Raw genomic sequence first — 22,704 nt, 5'->3', positions numbered from 1 at the left:
AAATGCCTTTTCTTAAAGCACTCTCTTTCATTTGCTTACTGAAAACCAATTTCCTCTTCAGGCACAACTCTACTACGTGGAAGAAAACTTTGTGTTGTACTTAGAAGATGAGCCTAACAGCTGCTTCCATTCCTTCAAGTATTACATGAGAAATGATGTGATCAGAGATTCTTCCACTTTAAGAAACAGAATGACCACCCTAGGAAATATCTGAAAATGGGACAAATGTTCCTTTTATTCAGACAGAAGTCACTACACATTGTCAGAACACTCTGTTAAATAAGAAAGATGTGGGGTAAAGATACTTTTCAAACCTCATCTTTTAAATGGTCAAAATCTTTTTCTGAATATGCTTGGTAAAGTTAATCTTTCAAAGGAAGTAAACATCACATCTGAATACTTCAAAACCTTTAAAAAAAAAAACAAATGAATAAAATCATAGACTTTGGACATACAGCCAGAATGGAAAATAAGTCATTTTTCATAAATACCATTAAAAGACTTCAAGTGCAACAGAAAGCAATAGCACTTATTTCTGGACCAGTTCACATTCACTTTGTTAACCCTTTGTCTTTTTCTCGAGAAAAACCCACACTGATCCTAAACATTAAAGTGCATTTGTGCACGAAGTCCCTGCGTATCTCAAGTCAGTAGAATTAAGTCAATCGTGCTAGTGCTCAATGTAAACATTTCAACTAGTATTTATTAATTGTCCTAAATGGTACTTAGGAGTGTGTCACATCTTCAAACTGAACGTCAGGAATAGCACCATAACAAAACAAAAAACAAAATGCTTTTCTCCATAAGCACTTAGCTTTACTTCTCAAGCTGAGAGGCCACCTCGGCCGACCACACTTTTAAAGTCACCAGACCCATTCTTGCTTTCTGATGAAACCAAAACACTGCTTCGATACACAAAGGTCCAACCACTTTGGACAAAAAGAAATATCAGTAACTGATTGAGCAGCCAACCAGCTAACTCCATCCAAAGACTGAACAGTTCTGCGGGTGAAGCCCAAACTGTCCAGAGTTTATAAAAAGAATTTATCTACTAACGGATGAGTGTACTTTGTATTTACTTATGGGTTTTTTGGTACTTTTTGTAGATGATGGTAAACATGGAGTTATAACCCTGAGAACAGATATAAGACAGAGGGAGCTTAAGAAGAGCTTAAATAAATTAATGGCTCTGATAACTAAACTATGTAAGTAGTTAAAATAAGGGATATGGAAGGCATGCTATGAAATTTTTAGGTCAACAAAGACAATTCTCCTGAACCAGTCTGTCTACTAGATACTCAAACAGGAGCTCAAGGAAGAAAAAGCATCAGAGCCTTGACTGTGGTGGGACAGAGCTCTCTAAACCACCAGATGAGAGGCAGGTACTTAGCTGATCTCCGTTGGCAACATCCAAACACCTGCCCACTTCCCTTGCATTGGCACAGAAGGACAGAGACCCTGCTACCACGTCAAGTGGAGTAGATAACTATGTAGGACAATTAAGAGCACTCTCTCACACTAACACCAGAGATTCTGCTTGTCTGCCACCCCAAGGAAACACAAGAGCAAAGGATTAATGCTGTCTAAAACCAAGCACAGGTGAAGTCCAACAAATAACTTAAAGGTATAGATAATGTAACATAGCCTTTATCTACCAAATATGTAAACCATTCAGGGACAAATGGTAGGAATGGCCACTTAAACTGTTTGGAGTTGGATAACCCATCAAGTGAAAATGTCTGGCTCAGAAATAGGTGTGCTATGGTTCATGGGACGATGTGATAAAATTTCACTTCAAATGGATACGTGTCTTATTTGGAAGGGCGAGCATGAATAAAGAAGCATTTCGTCAGCTAAGCAAAGGTCGCTTAGAATTGCACCTGGCAGCAATGAAGCTCAAAGAGACCAAAAAAAAAGACATTTAACTCTTTTCCTATCTAGGTAAGATTTGAAATTGCACTCTTTAACAAAACTCCACTCTACAAGTTTAATACAAAGGGAGAAATCTATATATAACTTAAATAACTTTAGCCCTGTACACTCTATTAAAGAACATACTCTCTAAATCTAAGGCACACAAACTCCTCTATTTCAGAGTAAAATTATGGAAGAGCAAGATTTTGGTTAGACCCCTTACAATGGAAACTAGGAGATCTTTAACAAAAGAAAAATTACGTAACATTTTGTTAGTGTACAATCTAAAAGAAAATGCTGACTATCCCCTGGCCTTAGAGGTATAAAATATGCACTCAAAACATTAAAATAATTTACCGGCACTTTATAAATTCAAGTTTATAAAATAAAAGTGATCATATGTCCCTTATAAAAGAAAAAAAAAAGCCAACAGCATTTGGAAAGAAACTGAGAAACCACTTCGATGGAAATAACCAAATCTAGTATAATGGATGCTACTCAAGTAGACAAGGAAAGGGGTAAAAAAGTAGTAGGTATCTGGCCTATCAATCATGGCTGCACTTCCATGATTACTATGTCAGTATACACACGTGTATGAGGAATTTGTAAACATGTTACATGGAGCTGTTCACCTACTGTATAGGATGGGGGTTAGAAGCTACTAGCTCTGCAATAACTCAGGAAAAAAAATGGCAGGACACTCGCTACCATGACGTAATGCTTTCTGGTCTTGATGGCCAAGATGTCTAGTGTTTAACATGTTTTGAACTCTTCCTATATGTAGTCAAATACTGTCAAAGGAGATCTGCCCCCAAAACGAAGCCTATTTTGGCACCTGTACTGAATGCTGCTACAAAAACCAGCAAGTGCAAATAAAAATAACAGTCATGATTTAGTCACATTCATAACTTTTCATAGAAAAATATAAATATATTCCCTGAATTGTAAGACAAACTAATCTTGTCAGCCAGCTTTCGCCACACGCTCCAGTCCATTTCCTCTTAAATGGACTGGCGTTCCCTCAAGGTCATAAGGTGCGCTCCTTCAGCTCTAGCACGTTCTCTAAGCTTCTGTCATCATCCCCATCGTGGTACCTCACGGTCCGTCTACCCTGGTTCCTCGTTTTTATTTTTGAGCGACGAAGCGCTCCCTTGGACTTTGCACAGTCCAGGTCCTCCCAGTCGTCGTCATCCACGCCCAGCCTGGGGTGCTTGCCTTGTCTTGGCCGTCTCACAGCTTTAGACCTGTGACTGGTAAAACTTTTACCTTTTCTAACTACTTTTGCTTTTCGTTTTGTTTTCCTCCTTTTGGTTTTCGTGTTATCTGTGCAGTCAGTATCTGAGTCGACCACAGAATCCACATCGTCGTCAGATGACTTGGGGCTGCTGTGGGGTCCACACTTGGAACTCGCAGTCTGTTTAGATGCACTCACGTTTTCTAACTCCGAATGCAATCTTTTTCTTTTGACTTCCCCTTCGGCAGCTGCTGCCTGTGGACTGTGGACTGCGTTCGTCCTACTCAAAGAAGCCTTTCCATAGGTCCTGAGTCTTCTGCCATTCCACCGGCGGAGTCCATAGTTCAGTTCTTCTTCAAAGTTATTCTCTACAGGAGCTTTTGTCGTCTCAGGAGGAAAGCTACTACTGCTCTCACTCCCTGAAGCATGGCTTTTGGAATCTACTTCTGAAAACCCAACAGCAGAATCTTTTGTTTTAGAATGGACATTTGTGTTGTGAGTATTGGCATGCCTGCCTTTGGGCGCTGACGTCAGAACACCTTCCGAATCAGAGTCCCCATTTACAGACTGTCTAACACTCTTTGCACTGCCCTCGGAGTCAGGCTCCGGGTGCTGACTGTCACACGCAGACTGTTCGTGTTCACTGGGCATTTCACAGTCCACCGCTTTCTCACCATCACTCGGTGCCTTCGTAGCTGCCGTACAAGCAAAGCGGAGGGGCTTTTTCCTTGTTCTTCTAGGGTACACACTGTCTAGGCCAGCACCTTTGGTGCTGCCCACAGGCTGCCCCTTGCTGGCAGCCACAGTGGGGCTGCCTGGCACAATCCTTAGAGAACCTGCTTTGGCTTTGGCGGATTTCTTGGTCGTTTTTGAACCGCTCTCCGAACCCCTGGGGCAGGTTCTTTTCCTGGAAACCTTTCTGCTTTGTCCATCATCTTGTGGTGTAGAATCTGAAAATTAATGAGTATTATTTTAAATGTTGGTAATACAGTAATGACTTCTAGAACTGTTCAATCTTTGAAATGATTAAATAAATGCAGAAGTCTACACCACTCCCTCTGTAAGGTGAGTTTCCCCATCTCTTAAGCTACTGCCACAGCAACGCCCATGCTCATGAAGCTATTCACACACACAGATAAAACGTCTCCCACTGTGCTAAGGAATATCAACCCATTCCCAACTCTCCATCTCCACCACACTTTTAACACCACAGATTCAAATCACACTGCTTTCTTCTTCAATTTTCACTGCTTTCTTGCTTTTTGAAGCCAATCCCCATTATCAGTAGCAAGACCTTAACTCAGCCACTGTTTCACTACTGTTCTCTGGAGTTAAGAGACAGCCTCATAAACAATACAAAGTATTTAGAATCTTCCTGTAAACAGCTGCTGGCAGCCAGATGACAGTAGCTCATACATGTCATCTTAGCTACTTGGGAGGCTGAGATCTGAAGATTGCAGTTCTCAGCCAGCCCAGGCAGGAAAATCTATGAGACTCTTATCTCCAATTAACTACTCAACAGCCAGAAGCAGAGCCTGCAGTTTCAATAGTAGAGTTCTAGCCTTGAGCAAAAAAGATCAGGGATAGTACCAAGGCCTTAACTGAGTTTAAGCACCAGGACTGGCACACACACAAAAAGAAAAAAAAAGGCTACTGTGATGCCCTTCTTCCTTACATTCAACCAGTCTATCTTCCTAGGAGCTGTCACTGGTGGCTAGAATAAGTGCTTGTCTTCTGCTGTCTGTCAGCCCATCCCTTCTGCCAAAGCTACTGAGTGATGTAGTTTGGGATGGGAAAAAACACGGATGTGAGCAACAGAGAGAGAATAGTGTATTAGTGAACCAAGGAAGGTATTTTGAATTACCTTTCTTAAAACTATGGGGTTTCTCTTTTGTTTTGCCGTCATCTGACTCTAAATCAGTAGTTTCAGATACATGATCCAAGAAAGACTGAGGCACAGTGGCAGTCTTATCCTTTGAGTTCCCTGAAACTGGGTTCATCTCCATTTTGTGACATCTAGCATCTTCACCATGTTGTTCTTCTGAGTCTTCTGAATCACTCAAGATTTTTGCCTTCTTAAAGAAATTCACATTCTTGCGCAACACACTGTCCCCTGGCTCTGACTCGGCTTCCTCTGAGAGGCCCTTTGTCTGTGCCTTCTGTTCTGATGTTGAAGGACCAGCAACTCTGTTGTGTCCACTGTCTGAATCAGGACTACTAGTGTCTTCCTCAGAAGACTCTATTTCAGGAAATTTTGTTTTACAGGTTGCCTGAGTATGGGACTTAGAGCCATTAGCATGCCAATTTCTCCTGGCTACCCGTAGATCACTTTCTGACTCTGAATCTCCGTTTTCAGATTCACTGGCAATATTCTGGGTGGCATGAGAACTGGACACCAGCAATGACTGGTTTTCATCTTTTTGATCTTCTTCATCAATTTCCGACCTTAGGCTCTGATCGTCTTCAGAATTGTAGAGCAACTTCTTCCGAGCTACTGCAGAAGCATTTCGATGAGGAAGCTTACGTCCAGAGCATGAATTTTCGGAGCTGGAATTTTCTTCGACATCACTCATTAGCTTTATCTTACTGGCAGCCACAGCAGCACACTTCCGTAGGACTTTGCGGTTATTTCCGGCTCTGGCTTTTAGAATTCCACCGGTCCCCAATGAATTGTCATCAGAATCACTTGAATAGACTCTTTTTCGAGTAGCTTTTCTGCCACATCCATTTTCTAAAGAAATGGAGCCTAGAAAAAAAATAACAATAAATTAGACAGGTTTTCTTTTTTTCTTTGCCGGTCCTGGGACTTGAACTCTGGGCCTGGACAGTATCCCTGAGCTTCTTTTGCTCAAGGCTAGTGTGCTACCACTTGAGTCGCAGTGCCACTTTTGGCTCCCCCCCCCCCCCCCAATAGTTCAATGGACATGAGTCTCACGAACTTCCCTACCCAGGCTGGCTTTGAACCGTAGTCTTGACATCTCAGCCTCCTGAGTAGCTAGGATTAAGGCATGACCCACTGGTCCCCAGCTTAGGTTTTCATTTCAACTTTTTTTCCCTTAAGATAGCGCCATTCTCCAAAGCTGGACTCGAACTCCCAGGCACACCCTCCCCTCAGCCATTAGACATTTCCTGAATGACTTTATTTTTTTTTTAATGATTTTCCTTACTTTTTAATGCCACAATCAAGTTCCTTTCCAAATTTGGTCTAACTGGCATTTGGTCGCATGTAGATGTTAAATGGCCTGCCCACTGGTAGCCGAGTCTCTTACCAGTTTTTCTTTGAGCAGCTCTGGTTCTGGTCACCCTGAAGTTGCTGCCTCTTGACAGCCCACTGCGCAGAGAGTCGTGAGCTCTGAAACTCACTTTGCTCTCCTCGGAACTGTTAGAAGCTGAGGAGGATGAGGAGGTAGCTACACAATCTTCTGTTTCACTTTCTAGGAAAAAAATAAAATGAAGACAATTCCATTTTCCTATCTGTACACCAAACTGTATTTCTTACTTGGAGACTGACTGCTCCTATCCACTCCACACCTGCCTTCATCCAGACTCTTCCCTCCCCTCACGCATCACTAACCAATAACCTTCCTAAAAGAGACACTCACTCGACAAGGGACCCTGTATTAAGTAATCATTTGCAACAAGCCTTGGCAAGGCTCTGGACTGTGGGTGCAAGCTCCACCTGTTAACCCACACTTTCTCATGTTCCCCAAAAGAAGTCTTCCCATGGGCGTCGTTTCAGTCCATGCTTCTTCTCCCTGCTTACCTAACCCAGGTCCCAATTTCAACCACTCTGCCACAAATATTTGGACATGTTACTCTATAAGGCCCAGAGTCCTATCAGTTTGTCTGACCACCTCTACAGCATGTTCCCATAACTCACTCCGTTCCAATTTTTATTTGTACATGTATTTTTCAGTACCACTTTGTGAAATATCGGAGAGACATACAACAGGCATTAAGTTAGAACAGTAAGCAATAATCCCAAGTCACTAAAAACCACTCCAAGCAAGGCAGACCTACACAAGCACCACAGCCTCATTTACATGGGTTGATAAAGGGTTAGCTTCAACTAGTTACCCACTACAACTACAACTGGGTCAACACTTTTTAGAATTTACAAACCTGAAACTTAACATGACTATCAACATTCTTTTTATTTAAGATGATATGCAAGGTGCAACAAATATTAACATAGCAATATTTTAAATGCTGGAGGATTTAAATTTGCATGAAACGTAGTTACACCATTTGCCAAACACAGTTCTTATCAAACATAGTTCTAATGGCTTTGTGTTCCTTTTTTTTAATCTCTGTGAAGTTCTACGTTTTCACTTTGTTTCCTATCCCCACAGTAACTGCACTACTGCAGTGTGTTTTCAACAGCTAAATACAACATTCTGGAGCTCACCAGAGAGCACAGAGCCACTTCTTAGGGTAACAGGTCGATTTCTTCTTATTCGCTCCGATGATGCTGCAGAGTCGGAGGAGTCACCAGAAGACATGGCTCCCGAAGACATTCCAGCGGTTGCCTCGCGGCTTCCAAAATGAGCTGCCCTGCTCGAGGTCAACCGGGGAGGAGAATCTGCCAACTCAGGAATTACTTTTGTCTGAGATTTTAACCGCTTCTGCTTGATATTTCTAAGTAAGGTATGAATAAAAAAGTAGTAGTATTTATTAAAACAAGCAAAACTGGTTCAGAGAATAAGCAGATAAAAGGGTATTTTTCTCACTAATCTAAGGATAATTTTATGATCAAGATATTAAGACATTTATATTGTTAATATCATCCTCTAATATGGATTACTATCTTTCCTTTTCCCTTATTTTGGCAAACTTCTACTCAAATTTAGAGTAATGAATGAATGATCCAAGTACCAGATATGTGTTGAGTACTTGAGGATCATAGACAGGGATATAGCAAGACTTCACCTCAAAAATAACCACTGCAAAAAAGTGCTGAAGAAGTGGCTCAAGATAACCGGCCTAGCAAATCTAAGACCCAAGTTCAATCCCAAGTGTTCCATCTAACCTCCTCTGCCCCAAAGAAAACACTTCTTATGGAAAACTACAGAGCTAGGAACATGGCTCAAATGGTAGATACCTTATCTGCCTAGCAAGAGCAAGTTCCTAAATTCAATCACCACAAGTACTGTAAAATAAATAGAGAAAGAAGGGGAATGGGGAGAGTAAGAAGAAGGGTGAAAGAGACAGGAGGGGAGGGTACTCAAACCTAGGAAGAGCCGTGCCAAACACACACACACACAAACACAGTTTACTGGCAAGTATAAACACAAAATTACTAATAAATGGAATGTCCTGTTCATTTCATATTTCTTCCTTAGGACTAATCCTCACTTATATAAGGTATATTACAGCTAATAAGCACTTGCCCTCCCAGAGTTATATGCTCAAAAGACCACAGAGTAATTGTTTTACTCTGTATGAAAAAGCCATTTTTTATGCAAAAGACAAATATTTTATTAAATCTATGATTTTTCATTAAAGGGCTAAACATTTATATAATTTACAAGTTAGTCTAACTGCTCTATATTGGAAGAACTGCTTTCAAACTTTAAGAACATGTTACTAACTTTTTCTTTTTAATGTATAGTGTTCTAAAAACATCAAGAACATCTAGCATAATCAAATCCAGGAAGTATCATGACCTTAAATTTAAAAAGGACTGCCTAGGAAGCAAGCCGTAACCAATATACCTGACACGTTTGTTTGCCTGTATGACACCATTATAACTTTGCCTTTGATTGAATCTCTGGCTCCGTCGAAGTTTTTCATTGAATTTTTGACCAATTTTAAAATCAGAGGAGATCTTCTTCATTTTTTCCTCAAATAAGGCAGACAATCGCAAGGTCATACTATAGATCTGCATAGATATAGGAGCAAAACAAAAATTAAAGAAGATCTTTCAGTGCTTTTACAGTCACTGAGACTATTTGCAGAATATCCTATCACCACTTTCATATTTCCAGCCTTTTCCTTCAATGACATCTGTTAAGAAATAGAACATTTCAAACACATAGCTTTCTGATGATAAAGAAAGCAATTTTAGGTCAAGTAGCTCTACAAGATCTAGAATCCAGGACTTGGATCTTAACTCTCTCTTCTACTTTCTCCTATCTGCATGTCCAAGCCAAAGAACACATGTCTTCTAAAGATCTTCCGGAAGTTGCTTAGTTTTAAAGCTGTAATTTGGCAGCAAAAGAGCAGCAATTGCTTGGGCCAGGGGAACAAAAGCACATTTCTACCATCTGTGCTTTGTAACTTGACTGTGCTGCCAAATATAACTAAGCCTCTCCATGTGAGCTACAGAGATGCCACACATCCAATCTAAGAAAATACACCCCACTCCTGGCACCTTTTCCTCAAGGAATCAGCAACAGAGTGTGATAGAGGGAGTGAGAATGACTGGAATACAGTGTAGTATTAACTCTTTAAATCATGTAAGTTACTATTACACTACCTTCTGGTACATCTGTATAACTGGTAGGGGGTAGCCTGTATTCATCCCTGTTCCTGTATTCATCCCCGTTCATTCCTTAAAGTGCAGCTAATGTTGTGGCTAATGTAGCTAAGTGTAGCTAATGTCTTGTGCACGGCAGTGGGTGGAAAGTCTAATACTATGTGAGATACATGACTTGTATACATTTCTGATGCGATGTATATATGCCATCAAAACATGAGTCTATAAAGTATTTGACAATTATGTCCAAAGCATGCTGGAATTATAAAAATACTCACACTAGCCATTCCTGAACTGCCCTACACTGAGTACCCCTCCTCTGTGTTTTGACTAAGCATTCCCCTTCCTGGCGCTCTGCAGAGTATCGCCCTGACTCCTGCTTCTAGGGATCTGTGAGTATAAAAATTCCTCCCTCAAGACAGTGACTAAAATCTGTTAGAGGATTTTCTTCATCTGGAAGTCTTATTTCATAATTAAAACAAACCCAGGCATAATTATAACACACTACATCACTGAAAGATCAAAACCCCAATAAGGTAACACTTCACACACCTATGGGATGGCCACATTAACAGAAAACTCCCAAAAAACAGTGTTGAAAGAACATGGAAATAGGAGAATTCTTCCACTGCTAGAAAAACATAAACCAGTGCTGCCATTACATTACGGAAAGCCGTTTCATACCTTCCCGATACCGACCTGTGACTATCACTTCCTTGACCTATCCAGTTTACTTTCAGGTTTACATACAACAGAATTGAAAGCAATGGCTCAAACTAAAATTTATTCCAAAATTGTACAGTAACAAATAGAAAAAAAAATTATTCATCAACAGATGGATCTCTAACATGACTAAACTCATATAATGGAATCTTATGGGACCACACGAAGGAATGTAGTTCTGATACACGTTAAAATACATGGATATGTTTTTAAGAGATTGTGCTATGAAATAAGCCAAAAGAAAAGGACAACTATGCTATAAAGGAATATTTTCCATCAACCTTTATTATTTATTTGTACTCATTCTGAGGCTTCAACTTGGGGCCTAAACACTATCTTTTAACTTTTTAGCTCAAGGCCAGTCCATTAACACTTGAGCCATAAGTCTACTTTCAACCCTTTTTTTATTCGGTCTGTCACGAGTTTTCTCACTGAAGGCTAGAGCTCTACCACTCTGATCCACAGCCCCACTTCCCATTTGTTCTCTGTTGGTTAATCTCATGGATTTTCCCACATGAGCCGGCTTCAAACTGAGATCTCAGATCTCAGCCTCCTAAATTGCTAGGATCAACCTCTGTATTAGCAAAATTCACAGAAACAGAAAGCACATGAAAGGCTACCAGCAGATAAAGAAAGGAGATAGAGAACTATTACTTAATGGTGACATTTTATGTAATTATTGTCACTGAATCATATACTTAAAAATGATTAAGCCAGGGCTGGGAATATGGCCTAGTGGTAAAGTGCTCGCCTCGTACACATGGAGCCCTGGGTTCGAGTCCTCAGCACCACATATATAGAAAAAGCCAGAAGTGGCGCAGTGGCTCAAGTGGCAGAGTGCTAGCCTTGAGGAAAAAGAAGCCAGGGACAGTGCTCAGGCCCTGAGTCCAAGCCCCAGGACTGGCAACAAAAACAAAAATTAAGCCAAAGCCTAGTTAACTAGTTACTGACATTACATAATGAAACCAAATGAACTTAGGGCAAAATTATTCATCAGCAGAGAGACACTGACTGAAGTGACTGAAGACACTATCAAATAAGAATTTAACATAGATTGTTGTTTTAATCATGCAGCAAAAACACTGGCTTTAAGGCTGTGTTGATTGTGAAAACTGAGGATATACTATTTTTAATTTTGTTAATTATTTATCACACACACTAAAAATTATTCAGCATATAGTGTTTAATAAAAATTGACGAATATGCTGTCGTAATTTTTTTTTGATTTGTGGTACCAGAAACAACTCAAGAGCTTCACACTAGGCAAGCACTCTACCACTTAAGCGATTTCCACGGACCTTGTTTTTGGATTTTGGTCTTGAGATAAAAGCTCACTTTCTGGGGGCTAGCTTGAGACTGAAATTCCTGCCTTGACCTCCGAAGGAGGCACGGTTACAGGCTGTGACATTATACTAGGTGTTTAAAGATAGCTCCTGTCACATTTTCAGATGTAAAACACCGTGTGAATGTCAGTACTCCCAATTTCCCACTAGATTTTTTTATTTTACTTTTAATGTTCTTCCAGACTCTACCAGACTCCTGTATCTCATTCTATGTATCACACATGTTGTTTTCCCATTGCAGGTACTGTTATTTCAACTCAGGGCCTTACACTTGCTAAGCTGGTATTCTACCACTTAAGCCACAAACTGCAGTTAGCATTTCACAAGTAATTTTTTCCAAAATAGGAATATCTTATGCTAAGTATCAATTATTGTAAGACAAACTACTGGGTGGCTGCAACTCTATCAGCCATTTCCATGATTCATAGCCTCTAACAGCAAGTGGCAAATACACAGATCATGCACACTTCTTAAACCACTTGAAAAATTACCTTCAAAATTAATCAAGACACACTATGTTTATTAGCTACTTTGTTGAATGGGCAACTCCTTGAAGATAATGAAAATATTTTTAAATTACCTTTGATCTCTTGTTTGGTGTATATGCCTTTGCATTGCTAAATACCAAGCGGACATCTTTGCAAAACTCCGAAGGGTTGTCATAATTTCCCGCTTCTAGAGTTTCCCTTACTGTGCCAAAATCCATTGGAGTATCTATAATATCTCGGTAGTCCTAGGTTTTAAAAATAATTCATAGATGAACTTCTTGCTTTTAAAATCACAAATACATAAGATCTTCAAAATGACAAAAGAGAAAAGAGAGATCTTAGGAGTTAATAATGATTAAAAATACTCAGATACAAAAGCAAAGTAGAAAGACTATTATTTCAAAATATTAATCCTGCTTCATACTCTTCAGTGATTCCCAAACTTTCTATGGTAAACTGTGCTATCATTTCTCTTTTTTCTTTATTTGTTGGGGGAAGTCAAGATAGGGAATTGAAGATAATGTTCCAGTTACTTTATATGAGTGAAACTGTCCCAGTTTCTTCTTTTCCTAGTGCTGAGCCTACACAGTGTTGAGAAGACATAACTATTTATAAACCACTGTTATGAAATACCACTTAACTAAGTCTAAAATTTTAAACAAGTAACAAAAGTACTCGCTTATTTACTACAGCTAAGTTAGTCAGTGGTGGGAGATAAAACTAACATAAAACCTAACACAGATCCAGATATAAAGGCAAGGTACAAAGGAGTATTTCATTGTTAATGTCTCTTGGTAATAGAACATGGAAGATTTTTGTATTTCCTGCTTTATACTATTCAGCTACTTCCAGGCTTCTTTACAATCTATGCATCGTTATAGTCTCTACTCTCTAAGGCTTCATTTAAATACCTCTGCCCTCATTTGCTCTTCACAAAACAAGCAAATTCAAACAATGGAAACTTACTGGATATTCAACCAAATCAACAGGTTGTCTAAATGGCTCAGAATCTTCACACTGAAAAATTAAGCTCACTAGCTCCTTACACTGTTTCTCCCAGCTGCTTTCAATATAGTTGGTAGCTTTGCCGCTCCTTTTTTTCCAGTCATGGACCTAAAAATACATTCATAATATTAGAAGTTTTGCAGGACAAAAACACATAGACACTATGGTTAAACAGCAACTGAACCATCTTTACTGTGTTCTGCAACTGTGTCTTTAAGAATTGTGGCTACTTTACAATGGCTGTCATGCCACATGCTCATCTAACCACATTTCCTCAAGAATGAAATTTGTCCATATAACTTGTCCGAGAAAAGCTACGTGATTATCTATGAAAAGCACACTCCAAACAGGACACAACGCCTACTCAAGGACTACTTCACCAACTCTCCCATAATCTGGTTTTCTATAATGTGACAGGCAAAGTAACAGCCCCACTGAAGATGTCAATACCACAATCCTTGGTCTAGTGGCAAGAGTGCTTGCCTCGTATACATGAGGGCCTGGGTTCAATTCCCCAGCACCACATATACAGATAAAAGCCAGAAGTGGCGCTGTGGCTCAAGTGACAGAGTGCTAGCCTTGAGCAAAAAGAAGCCAGGGACAGTGCTCAGGCCCTGAGTTCAAGTCCCAGGACTGGCAAAAAAAAAAAACCCCACAATCCTTGGCACATCATCAGTAGATGGAATTAAGGATATGGACTTGAAGGTGAGAACATTGTGCTACATGGGACCACTATTGTAACAGGATCTTTGTAAGAGGGAGACAGGGGGTTATGTCAGAGACATCACCCTGCAGCTTCACTACTAAAGAAGACAAAGAGCGCCCACAAAAGCTTCTAGTCAAGCCAACACCATGACCTGCAGCCCAGCAAGGCCCCTATCAGACTTCTGATCTACAGATCTATAGGGTAGTTGATTTTGTAATTGTTTAAGCAACTAAGTTTGTCGTTTCTTACAACAGATATATATAGGAAGGATAACACATCTGAGTTTAGAAATTAAGTTATATGAAAATGACAAACCAGATAATACACAAGCCTTGGTGTTACTCAATGTTAGTCAGGGCAAGCATAGTGAAAGGAAACTGGCATTTGATTTTTTAAAATAAGCTCAAACTCAAGGAGCATTGCATAAAATTTAAAATTCTTAAGTGTGTTTTACTGTTTTGTGAAAGACCTTTTAATTACATTAGAAACTGGGCTAAAGGCACTCCAATTTACTCGTTTTCTAACCTTATTTTCCATTATTCCTCAAATCTTACCTTCCCACAGACCTTCATTTTTACAGAAGATTTAGTCATCAAATCCTAGTTAATTGTCTCCTTAAAACGATCTCGTTTTCCCATCTGCTCACGCCAAGCACTGCCCAAGCCATGGGGCATTCACAATCAAATGTCACTCATCCTTCTTTCCGTCAACATCCTTTGGATTCTACTCCCCTACTATGGCCAAGAAGCTGGTCCCCTATCAAAGTCTAAATGGCATCCCTCAATTTCAGTCCGGTAACAACCAGAAACAAGTCACTTTGCTCACAGGATCTGGCTCCTGCACACCAGCCAGACTGGCATCCTGACCAGCCTAGGGTCACTCCCCAATGTCCTTGTCCCAGCATCCTGTCACCCTATGCCCTCGCCACGGCACTTGTCTCAGAGACCAGTGTCCTAGCCAGTCTTCGGCCACCCCCCCCCCCACTGTCTTCATCTCACACCGTCTCACTCTGACAATTCAAGTCAAATCTTCCTTAAACATTACTAATTACCACTTTTAGTAGTAATTCCTTTTTTCTATATAATAATCAACACACACATATTCAACTTTTCAAGGACAAAGCCCAAATCTAAAACCAAAGGTTTGGTTTTTAAAACAACAACAACAAAAAAAGAAAAATAGAGCATAAAAGTCAGTCATACAGAGTAACTTACTCTCCTTCTCCCAGATGATGTTTTAGGAAGATCACTATCATCCTAGGAATAAAACAAAACATCTTATGATTACGATTAAGACTCTTATTAGAAAATGAAAGATCATACTACATCACCTGGCTTGCTAAGGTTTTTTAACCCAAGATCTTGCCCTTGCTCAGCTTGCTGCTAGGCTGGGTGCGCTCTACCACTTGAGCCTAGTATTTTGCTGACTAATTGGAGATGGAGTCTCAAATATTTTTCTACTCAGATAGGCTTCAAACTCCCATCTTCTACATCTCAGCCTCAGAAGTGGTTAGGACTACAGGCGGAAGGCACCATCATCCATCTTAATCATTCTTAACCTTTCTCCCATTCCTTGATTCCAAACTTGAAAAATATAGCCACTCACCAGCTACTCATGCAACATCCCAAGCTTCCTAATTACAGCTGCTCACCAGCAGGTGCCGGTGAGCTCAATCCTTGCTACTCAAGAGGCTGAAATCTGAGGATCATGGTTTGAAGCCAGATGGGGAAGGAAATCCCTTGAGATTCTTATCTCTGACCACCCAAAAGCTGGTGGAAGGAAGTGGAGCAGTGGCTCAAGTGGTGCACCTTGAGCCACGGAGTTCAGGGACAGTGTGCAGGCCCTAAATCCAAGCCCCGAACTAGCACAAAAAACAAAAAACAAAACAAACAAAAAAAAACACTGCTACAATTAGAAACATAAAACTGTGAAGTTGTTTTACCCATTTGTTTTGTTTTTTTTGTTTTGTTCTGTTTTTTGTTTTTGCCTGTCCTGGGGCTTGGATTCAGGGCCTGAGCACTGTCCCTGGCTTCTTTATGCTCAAGGCTAGCACTCTACCACTTGAGCCACAGCACCACTTCGGGCCGTTTTTTTCTATATATGTGGTGCTGAGGAATCGAACCCAGGGCTTCATGTATACAAGGCAAGCACTTTACCACTAGGCCATATTCCCAGCCCTCTTTTACCCATTTCTTAAATCCTAAAAAGCACTGTTTACATTTTATTCTCTATCCATAACACCTACAGAAATCTAGTCTCCTAACTTTCTAGATTTGGGATTCTGTATATTTTCCCATTCTCTAATTACTTACCAGTGAATAGGCATTTATTCCCATCTATCTTGGCAAAATAAAATCAGTAAACCAGAGTAAGAGTTTGTGTAGGAATTAACATTATATTGTCTGTACAGAAAAGCCTTCTTATGACTCCACTCACCGCCTAATTTTGTGAAATGAAATCACACAACTCTGTCAGTTGTCCATGTGCTTACACATTAGGACAATCCCCCCCCCCATACAAAAAATTGTTTGCATACTCTGGACAGTCATTTTTTTCTTTTCTGTTGGTGGTTCTTGGTTTTGAAGCCAAGGCCTTGCCTCCTACTTGCTAGGCAAGTGCTCTATCATCACGTGGACCAAGCTCTCAACCCAACAGTTGTTATTTAGCAAAAACTGTTAAGCATTTAACAAAAGTAATGATATAACTGACAAGCTTCATACCAAATCATCAGCATTTTGTTCATCATTTTCAGATGTGTTAGACAGTTCTGAAATATTTGTACAGTCTTGGTTCCTAAAAAAAGCAAAAATTTACATTAACAGTATATAAATGTGGTCACTATTGCCAAGAATTCAAGCTGCATATTAAAATATAAACAGTTCCCTGAAGTTCATATTCTTAAAGAATTATACCAAATTTTGTCCCAGCTCTCCACAGAGACCATCTGAAAATCCTCATCTAGAATACTGCTGGGTTTTTGTTGTGTTTTATTTTAGGTGATATGGGTTTTAATTCAGAGCCTTTTCCTTACAAGGCAAGGACTCTTCCATTTAACCCATAACACTAGTCCCTCTCTGCTTTTTAGTTATTTGTTTAAATAAGGTCTTGAATTTTTATCCAGGGGTAGCCTCATGTAGAGATTCTCCTACTTCCGGCCTCTTGACTAGCTAGAAGATAGCATGACCCACCATACCCAGGTTGCTTGTTGAGATGGTATCTAACTACTTTTTTGCCTGGAATGGCCTTGAACCGCAATCCTCCCCATCTCCACCTCCTGAGTAGCTAGGATTACAGACACGAGAAATGCCAACTACCCTACCATGACTACTTAAGTACATAAAAAAACTAAGCTGTCACCAGTGCTGGTGGCTCGTGCCTATAATCCTACCTACTCATGAGGCTGAGACGTGAGGACTGTGGCTCAAAGCCAGCCTGGGCAGAAGTCTATGAGACTCTTATCTCCAGTTAACCACACAGAAAGCCAGAAGTGGAGCTGGGCTCAAAGAAGTTGCTAGCACTTTGTGACAGCACCTAAGCCCAGAGTTCAAGGCCCAGAACTGGAAGAAAAAAATTTAAGTTGTCACTCCAAAAACAAAAGCCCTATGAATGGTATCACTTCAAGGAATCCCTGCATGGGTTCTCTTTTACAAAGAGTAAAGTACTGGAGACAGGAAGCAAAGGAGGAAGTAGACATTAAAGTGAAGATCAGCCTGATCCTCACTGAACATTCACACAGAAGAGTGGATGAGAAAAATGGGTTTCCTGAAGTACAAAAGATGACTCTGGGAAGAGGTTACCAAGTCTGAGTCCTGAAGAGAGGACACAATTAACTCAGGGCAGCTGTTTTCCAGTTTGGGCCTAAGTGTAAAAAAGGAGGGCATCATCTACAAATTATTCTCTATTTAGCATATCATTCTGGACATAATGACACTGAAAACTGATTTATCTGTATAACGTTCCCAAGACCACTCACTGAAACCATTCTACAACTCAAGTCACAATTGCCATCTACGCCTTCATTCTATTCCAAAATGATTTCCCAATGCAAGAAACTATGGGGAAATATTTTCCTAGAATCACCGGAAAATACTACAAAGTCACAAATAAAGTGCCCTCTGCAAAGTAAGAGACTAACTCTACAGAAAACACCAAGGAGCGGTAAAGAACAGAGAAAAGATGACAGAAAATGCAACTGGATCTTTAGAAACACAAAAGGAATATTGATATAAAAATTATCAAAGTCCCAGAAAACTCTACAACTTGCTCATCACCAGTTTGCAGAGGCTAACCCACACATTTCACAGGTGTACTATATGATGACACACATGGCACTCTACAAGAACAAAATCACCTCAACATTTTAAAGTAGAAAACGTGAATCCGTTTCTCCTTTTACTAAAATTATAATTCAGCACATAAAGAAATATCACTAAAGTAAAATTTAAATGGGCATAACTCAGGAAGTAAAAGAATTTTTAAAAGTAGACAATTCTACGAACACGATATGCAGTCAACTTTTATGCAACATAAATAATTCGAAATGACTTACTTAATAAATTTTAAAAGTTGGTCAGTTATCTTTTTAGCTGATCTTGCGATTACGCTTTCCGGTTCATTAAATGTTCGGGCATTATGTTCTATGTATCGGACTTCCCAAATTAATGCAGATAGCCTCCTTCAAAAGCAAGTAAACAATTTAGGGCTTAGACTAAAAAGACAGAAAGCACACCAAAGGGCGTGCATGTTAATTAAATAAATGAGCAGCACATGATCTAGAACCATGGATGTGGAACAAACAGTGAACCACCTTCCACGCCATCCACTCAATTGCAGGCACGAGCTGTGATAACCAAAGTGACATAAAACTGCAGAAAGCAGTTGAACATACCAATTACACACACACACAACCTTTCCTATGACAGAACACTTACACACACATTCACACACTCTTTTCCAGCATGCCCGTTCTACCTTATAGTCACTGTACTACAGTCAGTGTAGTTGTAAACTGCCAAAGTGGTTTCTCATTCACATGTACAGTCCAGTGTATAATGACAGAGATATAAAGGAAAACAACTGACATCTCAAGAAGACGTCTGTATAATGGTTAAGTTCTTACAATAACGCAGGTGTATAAAAGTAATCAACCGCTATAATAATCACTATAGAACATTTGAGACTAGCTGGTACTCCACAAGCCAAAGAGGAAAGAAAAGCCAATGCCTCCGTCAAGTAACCTTTCTGGGTCATAGTCACACCACTATCACACCCTTATCCCACTAAATCAAGAGTTAAGTAGAAATTTGAACATACAAATAAGAAACAGTATCTAACTACATAATATAATCTAACAAAAACAGGACTAAAACTGAGGACAGAGCAAGGCGTTTTACCTTACAGCTTGCTCTCTCCAAACTCACCCAAAACCACCTAAGGAGAACGTCTTATTCCGAAAGAATGGAACACAATCAAGAAAGGCTAATCTGACTACCTGTTCTCCATTTACTATAACTGATACAGCCAAGGAGTTTTTTGGTTTGTTTTTTTTTTTACACTATTTGGAAAGTTTTCTACTAACCTGTAAAATCGATTACTAAGTCTCATTCGAATGGTGTAGAGATCAGTTGGGTAAGCCACCACAGTGCAATACTTTGGATATGTGGACAGATCCACTGGGCCTGCAAATGCTGCCGCTATATCTGTTAGGGAAGACAGGAGAGAGATGTCAATAATCCATCACCACCTTTAGGTGACAGAGCAATGTGACATGTCAAATCAGAAGGCAACAAATAAGCTGCCATTAAGAACCTCAATTATGCCATTTGAAAATACTTCTGTAAAAGGGGCTGAGTGTGGGTCTCGGGTGGCTATGGTAGAAGGCCACCATAGCAAGGGCAAGGCCCCGAGCTCCAGCTATGATACTAACAAAAATAAACACACAGATATAGGCATATAACAAAATACTTGTATAGAAAAGCTGAAAATGAAACTTTTCACCCTAGAAAAACTTACCAAGATTCAAAAGTTGGTCTATACCACTGATAATGCGATCACATTCTTCATCTCGTGATTTCTGGCCCCATTCACCTTCCTGTGGCTTGTAGAGCAATTTCTCCAGCTCATCTGAAGTGACAGAAACACTGGCTCCCAATTCTTCAGGCGGATCAACTATTAATTCAAGTGAAAAAAAGAACAAAGAGAGGTGGGGAGAAATCAACCCAAAGGGCTGCGTCTTATACCAACCAAAATTCAGTTTTCAAACACCACAAACTACATTACATCTATAATTAAATTACAAGTCAGCCAGGTCCCAATGGCTTACACCTTTTACCCTAACTTAGGAGGCTGGGATCTGAGGATTACAGTTCAAAGTCAGTCTAGGCAGGGAAAGTCCATGAAACTCTTATATTCAATAAAACTCCAAAAAGCCAGAAGTAGAGCGATGCCTCAAGTAGTAGAGCACTAGTCATGAGCACAAGGCTCAGGAACAGCAAAGAGGCCCAGAGTAGATAGAAGCCCAAGCCTGGCAAGAAATAACAAAATTTAAATAGAAGTTCAGATTTGTCCAAATTTTTTCCTATGAGCAGTACAGGGGTTTGAATTCAGGGCTCTGTGTTTGTGAGGCAAGCACCAACAAAGCACACCTCCAGCCCTCTTCCCTTCTTTTCCAGACAAGGTAGCCTGCTTTTTGACCAGGCAGGCCTTGGACCATCTCCTCCTACCTCTGCGCCTGGGGTGGCCAGGACTGGTGACATGGACTAGCCTTCCTAGCTTGTTTGTTGAGATGAGAGTCTCACTTTTTGCCTGGAATAGCCTGAAATCACAATCTTGTTAATCTCTGCCTCTGGAGTAGCTACAATTACTGTTTGAGCCACTGAACTTGGCCCTATGTTTGCAACTTTTTTAAGATTATCCCTTGAGATTACCAAATTGCTACAATTCAGGTACAAACACAATCTACCTACCCTAATAAAACTTAAAGGAGTATCACCATCATATTCTCAGCCATTTTTACTTCAATAAGGTCAATTTAAAACTCCAAGTAACACAAACTCAATCTAATTTAAAGTTTTACAACATGTTCAAGGGCTGGGAATATGGCCTAGTGGAAAGAGTACTCGCCTCTTATACTTGAAGCCCTCCCTAGGTTCGATTCCTCAGCACCACATATATAGGAAAGGCCAGAAGTGGCGCTGTGTGGCTCAAGTGGTAGAGTGCTTAGTAGCCTTGAGCAAAAAGAAGCCAAGGACAGTGCTCAGGCCCTGAGTTTAAACCCATGACAGGCAATAAATAAATAAGTAAAATAAAGTTACTAATATTAAAAAAAACATGTTCAAAACTCATTTAAAGACCTAAGGCAACATAGGCAAATTAATCTTAACAGGAGGGATGAAGGAGTATAGATGAAATAGACAATTTCTTTTAACTCCTAGTGGGGAAAGTGCATCGCTCAGGTATGAGTTCTGACAGACAGCGAAAGATGTCATCATCCACTGTGGCAACTAGTGTTTTCAGGGCACTTTCCATGGGGACACCCCCCACCCCCACACAACAGTGCCTCTAGGACAGCTGCTTTCTAGCAGCTTTTAAACTAAAGTATGGGCAAAATGCTTATGGGAACTTTCCTGACAAAAATATAAGCAGTTAAAAATTCTATGACCATGCTCTATGCACCATGGACTGCTTAGCTTTTTGAGCTCTGGGCCTCATGCACTCACTTGGCTCTTTGCTCAAGGTGAAGCAAGGAGGTCAGATCTGGCCAGCATCATCATTGGCCACGTGGTGAGTTGTAGGGTCTGGCATCTTGTCTCCATGGGTGTGCCTGAATTGCTAGAGGAAGGGAAGGCCCACCCCCCGGGTGATGAGTGTTCCTGAATCCCTGGAGGCAGGGTGGGCACTTGGCCTACAGGTTACCGAACCTATCAGTCCAGTGCCTGGGACTGGGAGCTCCCTGTGATCCTATTTAGGGTCAGACCAGCCCAGGTGCCATTGTGCCATGCCACGTGTCTCCTGACTCATCTCCGGTCGCCATGGCAACCCACTTCGGCTCTCCATTGGAGCTGAATTGGTTTGTGGGTATTATTTTTGTTCTTTCTTTCCTCTCTCGCCTGTCTCCTTACAGTGTTAAGGGTATCTACAGGATGCAGGCCTTTGTAACAACTGCCTGCCTGAAGACTGCTAGCATTCTAATAAAGACTCCAAGAGTCAATCCTTCAAACTGTGGCTTCTCTGATAATTTACCTTACAACACAGGCTAGAACTCTACCACTTGCAGCACACCTCCGCTCTGGCTTTTCAATGGCTAATTGGTGGTAAGAATCTTGGATTTGTTTGCCTAGGCTGGCTTTAACTGAGAACCTAGATCTAGGCTTCCTGAGTAGCTAGAATTACGGGTAGGAAACACCAGTGCCTGGCTCTTTGTGAATGATCTTAACGTCAAGGCTCTGACACATTAGGATAAAATATTAAATGCTCCTACTATTAGATATAGGATGCACAATTTTAAGTATGAGTGGTAATTATGACTGTAAACATTTAAGCCATGTTCTTGAAAAACAAAAAAATGACTTCAATTTTATTTTCTGCAGAAACATAAGAAATTGAGGAGAAAAGACATCCATCACTCAAGCCAAAATTCTCCTTTTTACAGTCCATTTCACAGTAATTACTTCTACCTAATCAAAAGGAAAGGCAGTTAAGGTAGATGGGAGAAGTGGGATGTCTGCACTTCCAGGTCTCAGGAAGAAAGCTGACTCCAGTCAGGTTAGGCAACACACAAGTCAAGGCAACCTTGAGCCATATTCTGTCTCAAA

The 22,704-nt window shown here is 40.4% G+C and overlaps 1 protein-coding gene across 3 annotated transcripts in view; it reads right to left on the bottom strand.

The window, feature by feature from the left end:
- Brwd1 (bromodomain and WD repeat domain containing 1) overlaps positions 1 to 22,704 on the bottom strand; it is a 95,171-nt gene that overhangs the window by 6,692 nt on the left and 65,775 nt on the right. For 2 of the 3 annotated variants that reach the window (XM_048346220.1, XM_048346222.1), the window contains 12 exons: positions 19,904 to 20,059; positions 19,470 to 19,590; positions 18,441 to 18,566; positions 16,612 to 16,684; positions 15,106 to 15,147; positions 13,147 to 13,293; positions 12,273 to 12,425; positions 8,863 to 9,029; positions 7,557 to 7,786; positions 6,418 to 6,582; positions 5,013 to 5,894; positions 3,181 to 4,098 (listed from right to left, as the gene is read on the bottom strand). In XM_048346220.1, the coding sequence (XP_048202177.1) occupies positions 3,181 to 4,098; positions 5,013 to 5,894; positions 6,418 to 6,582; positions 7,557 to 7,786; positions 8,863 to 9,029; positions 12,273 to 12,425; positions 13,147 to 13,293; positions 15,106 to 15,147; positions 16,612 to 16,684; positions 18,441 to 18,566; positions 19,470 to 19,590; positions 19,904 to 20,059 (3,180 nt within the window). Of the gene's footprint in view, positions 1 to 207; positions 4,099 to 5,012; positions 5,895 to 6,417; positions 6,583 to 7,556; positions 7,787 to 8,862; positions 9,030 to 12,272; positions 12,426 to 13,146; positions 13,294 to 15,105; positions 15,148 to 16,611; positions 16,685 to 18,440; positions 18,567 to 19,469; positions 19,591 to 19,903; positions 20,060 to 22,704 lie in introns of those variants that run through there. The other variant, XM_048346221.1, reaches the window with a different exon arrangement.

This window comes from Perognathus longimembris, chromosome 5 (genome assembly GCF_023159225.1).
Source record: "Perognathus longimembris pacificus isolate PPM17 chromosome 5, ASM2315922v1, whole genome shotgun sequence".
NCBI classification, from domain to species: Eukaryota; Metazoa; Chordata; class Mammalia; order Rodentia; family Heteromyidae; genus Perognathus; species Perognathus longimembris.
Note: the sequence above shows the minus strand (reverse complement) of the source record. Positions and strands in the feature narration are given on the sequence as shown.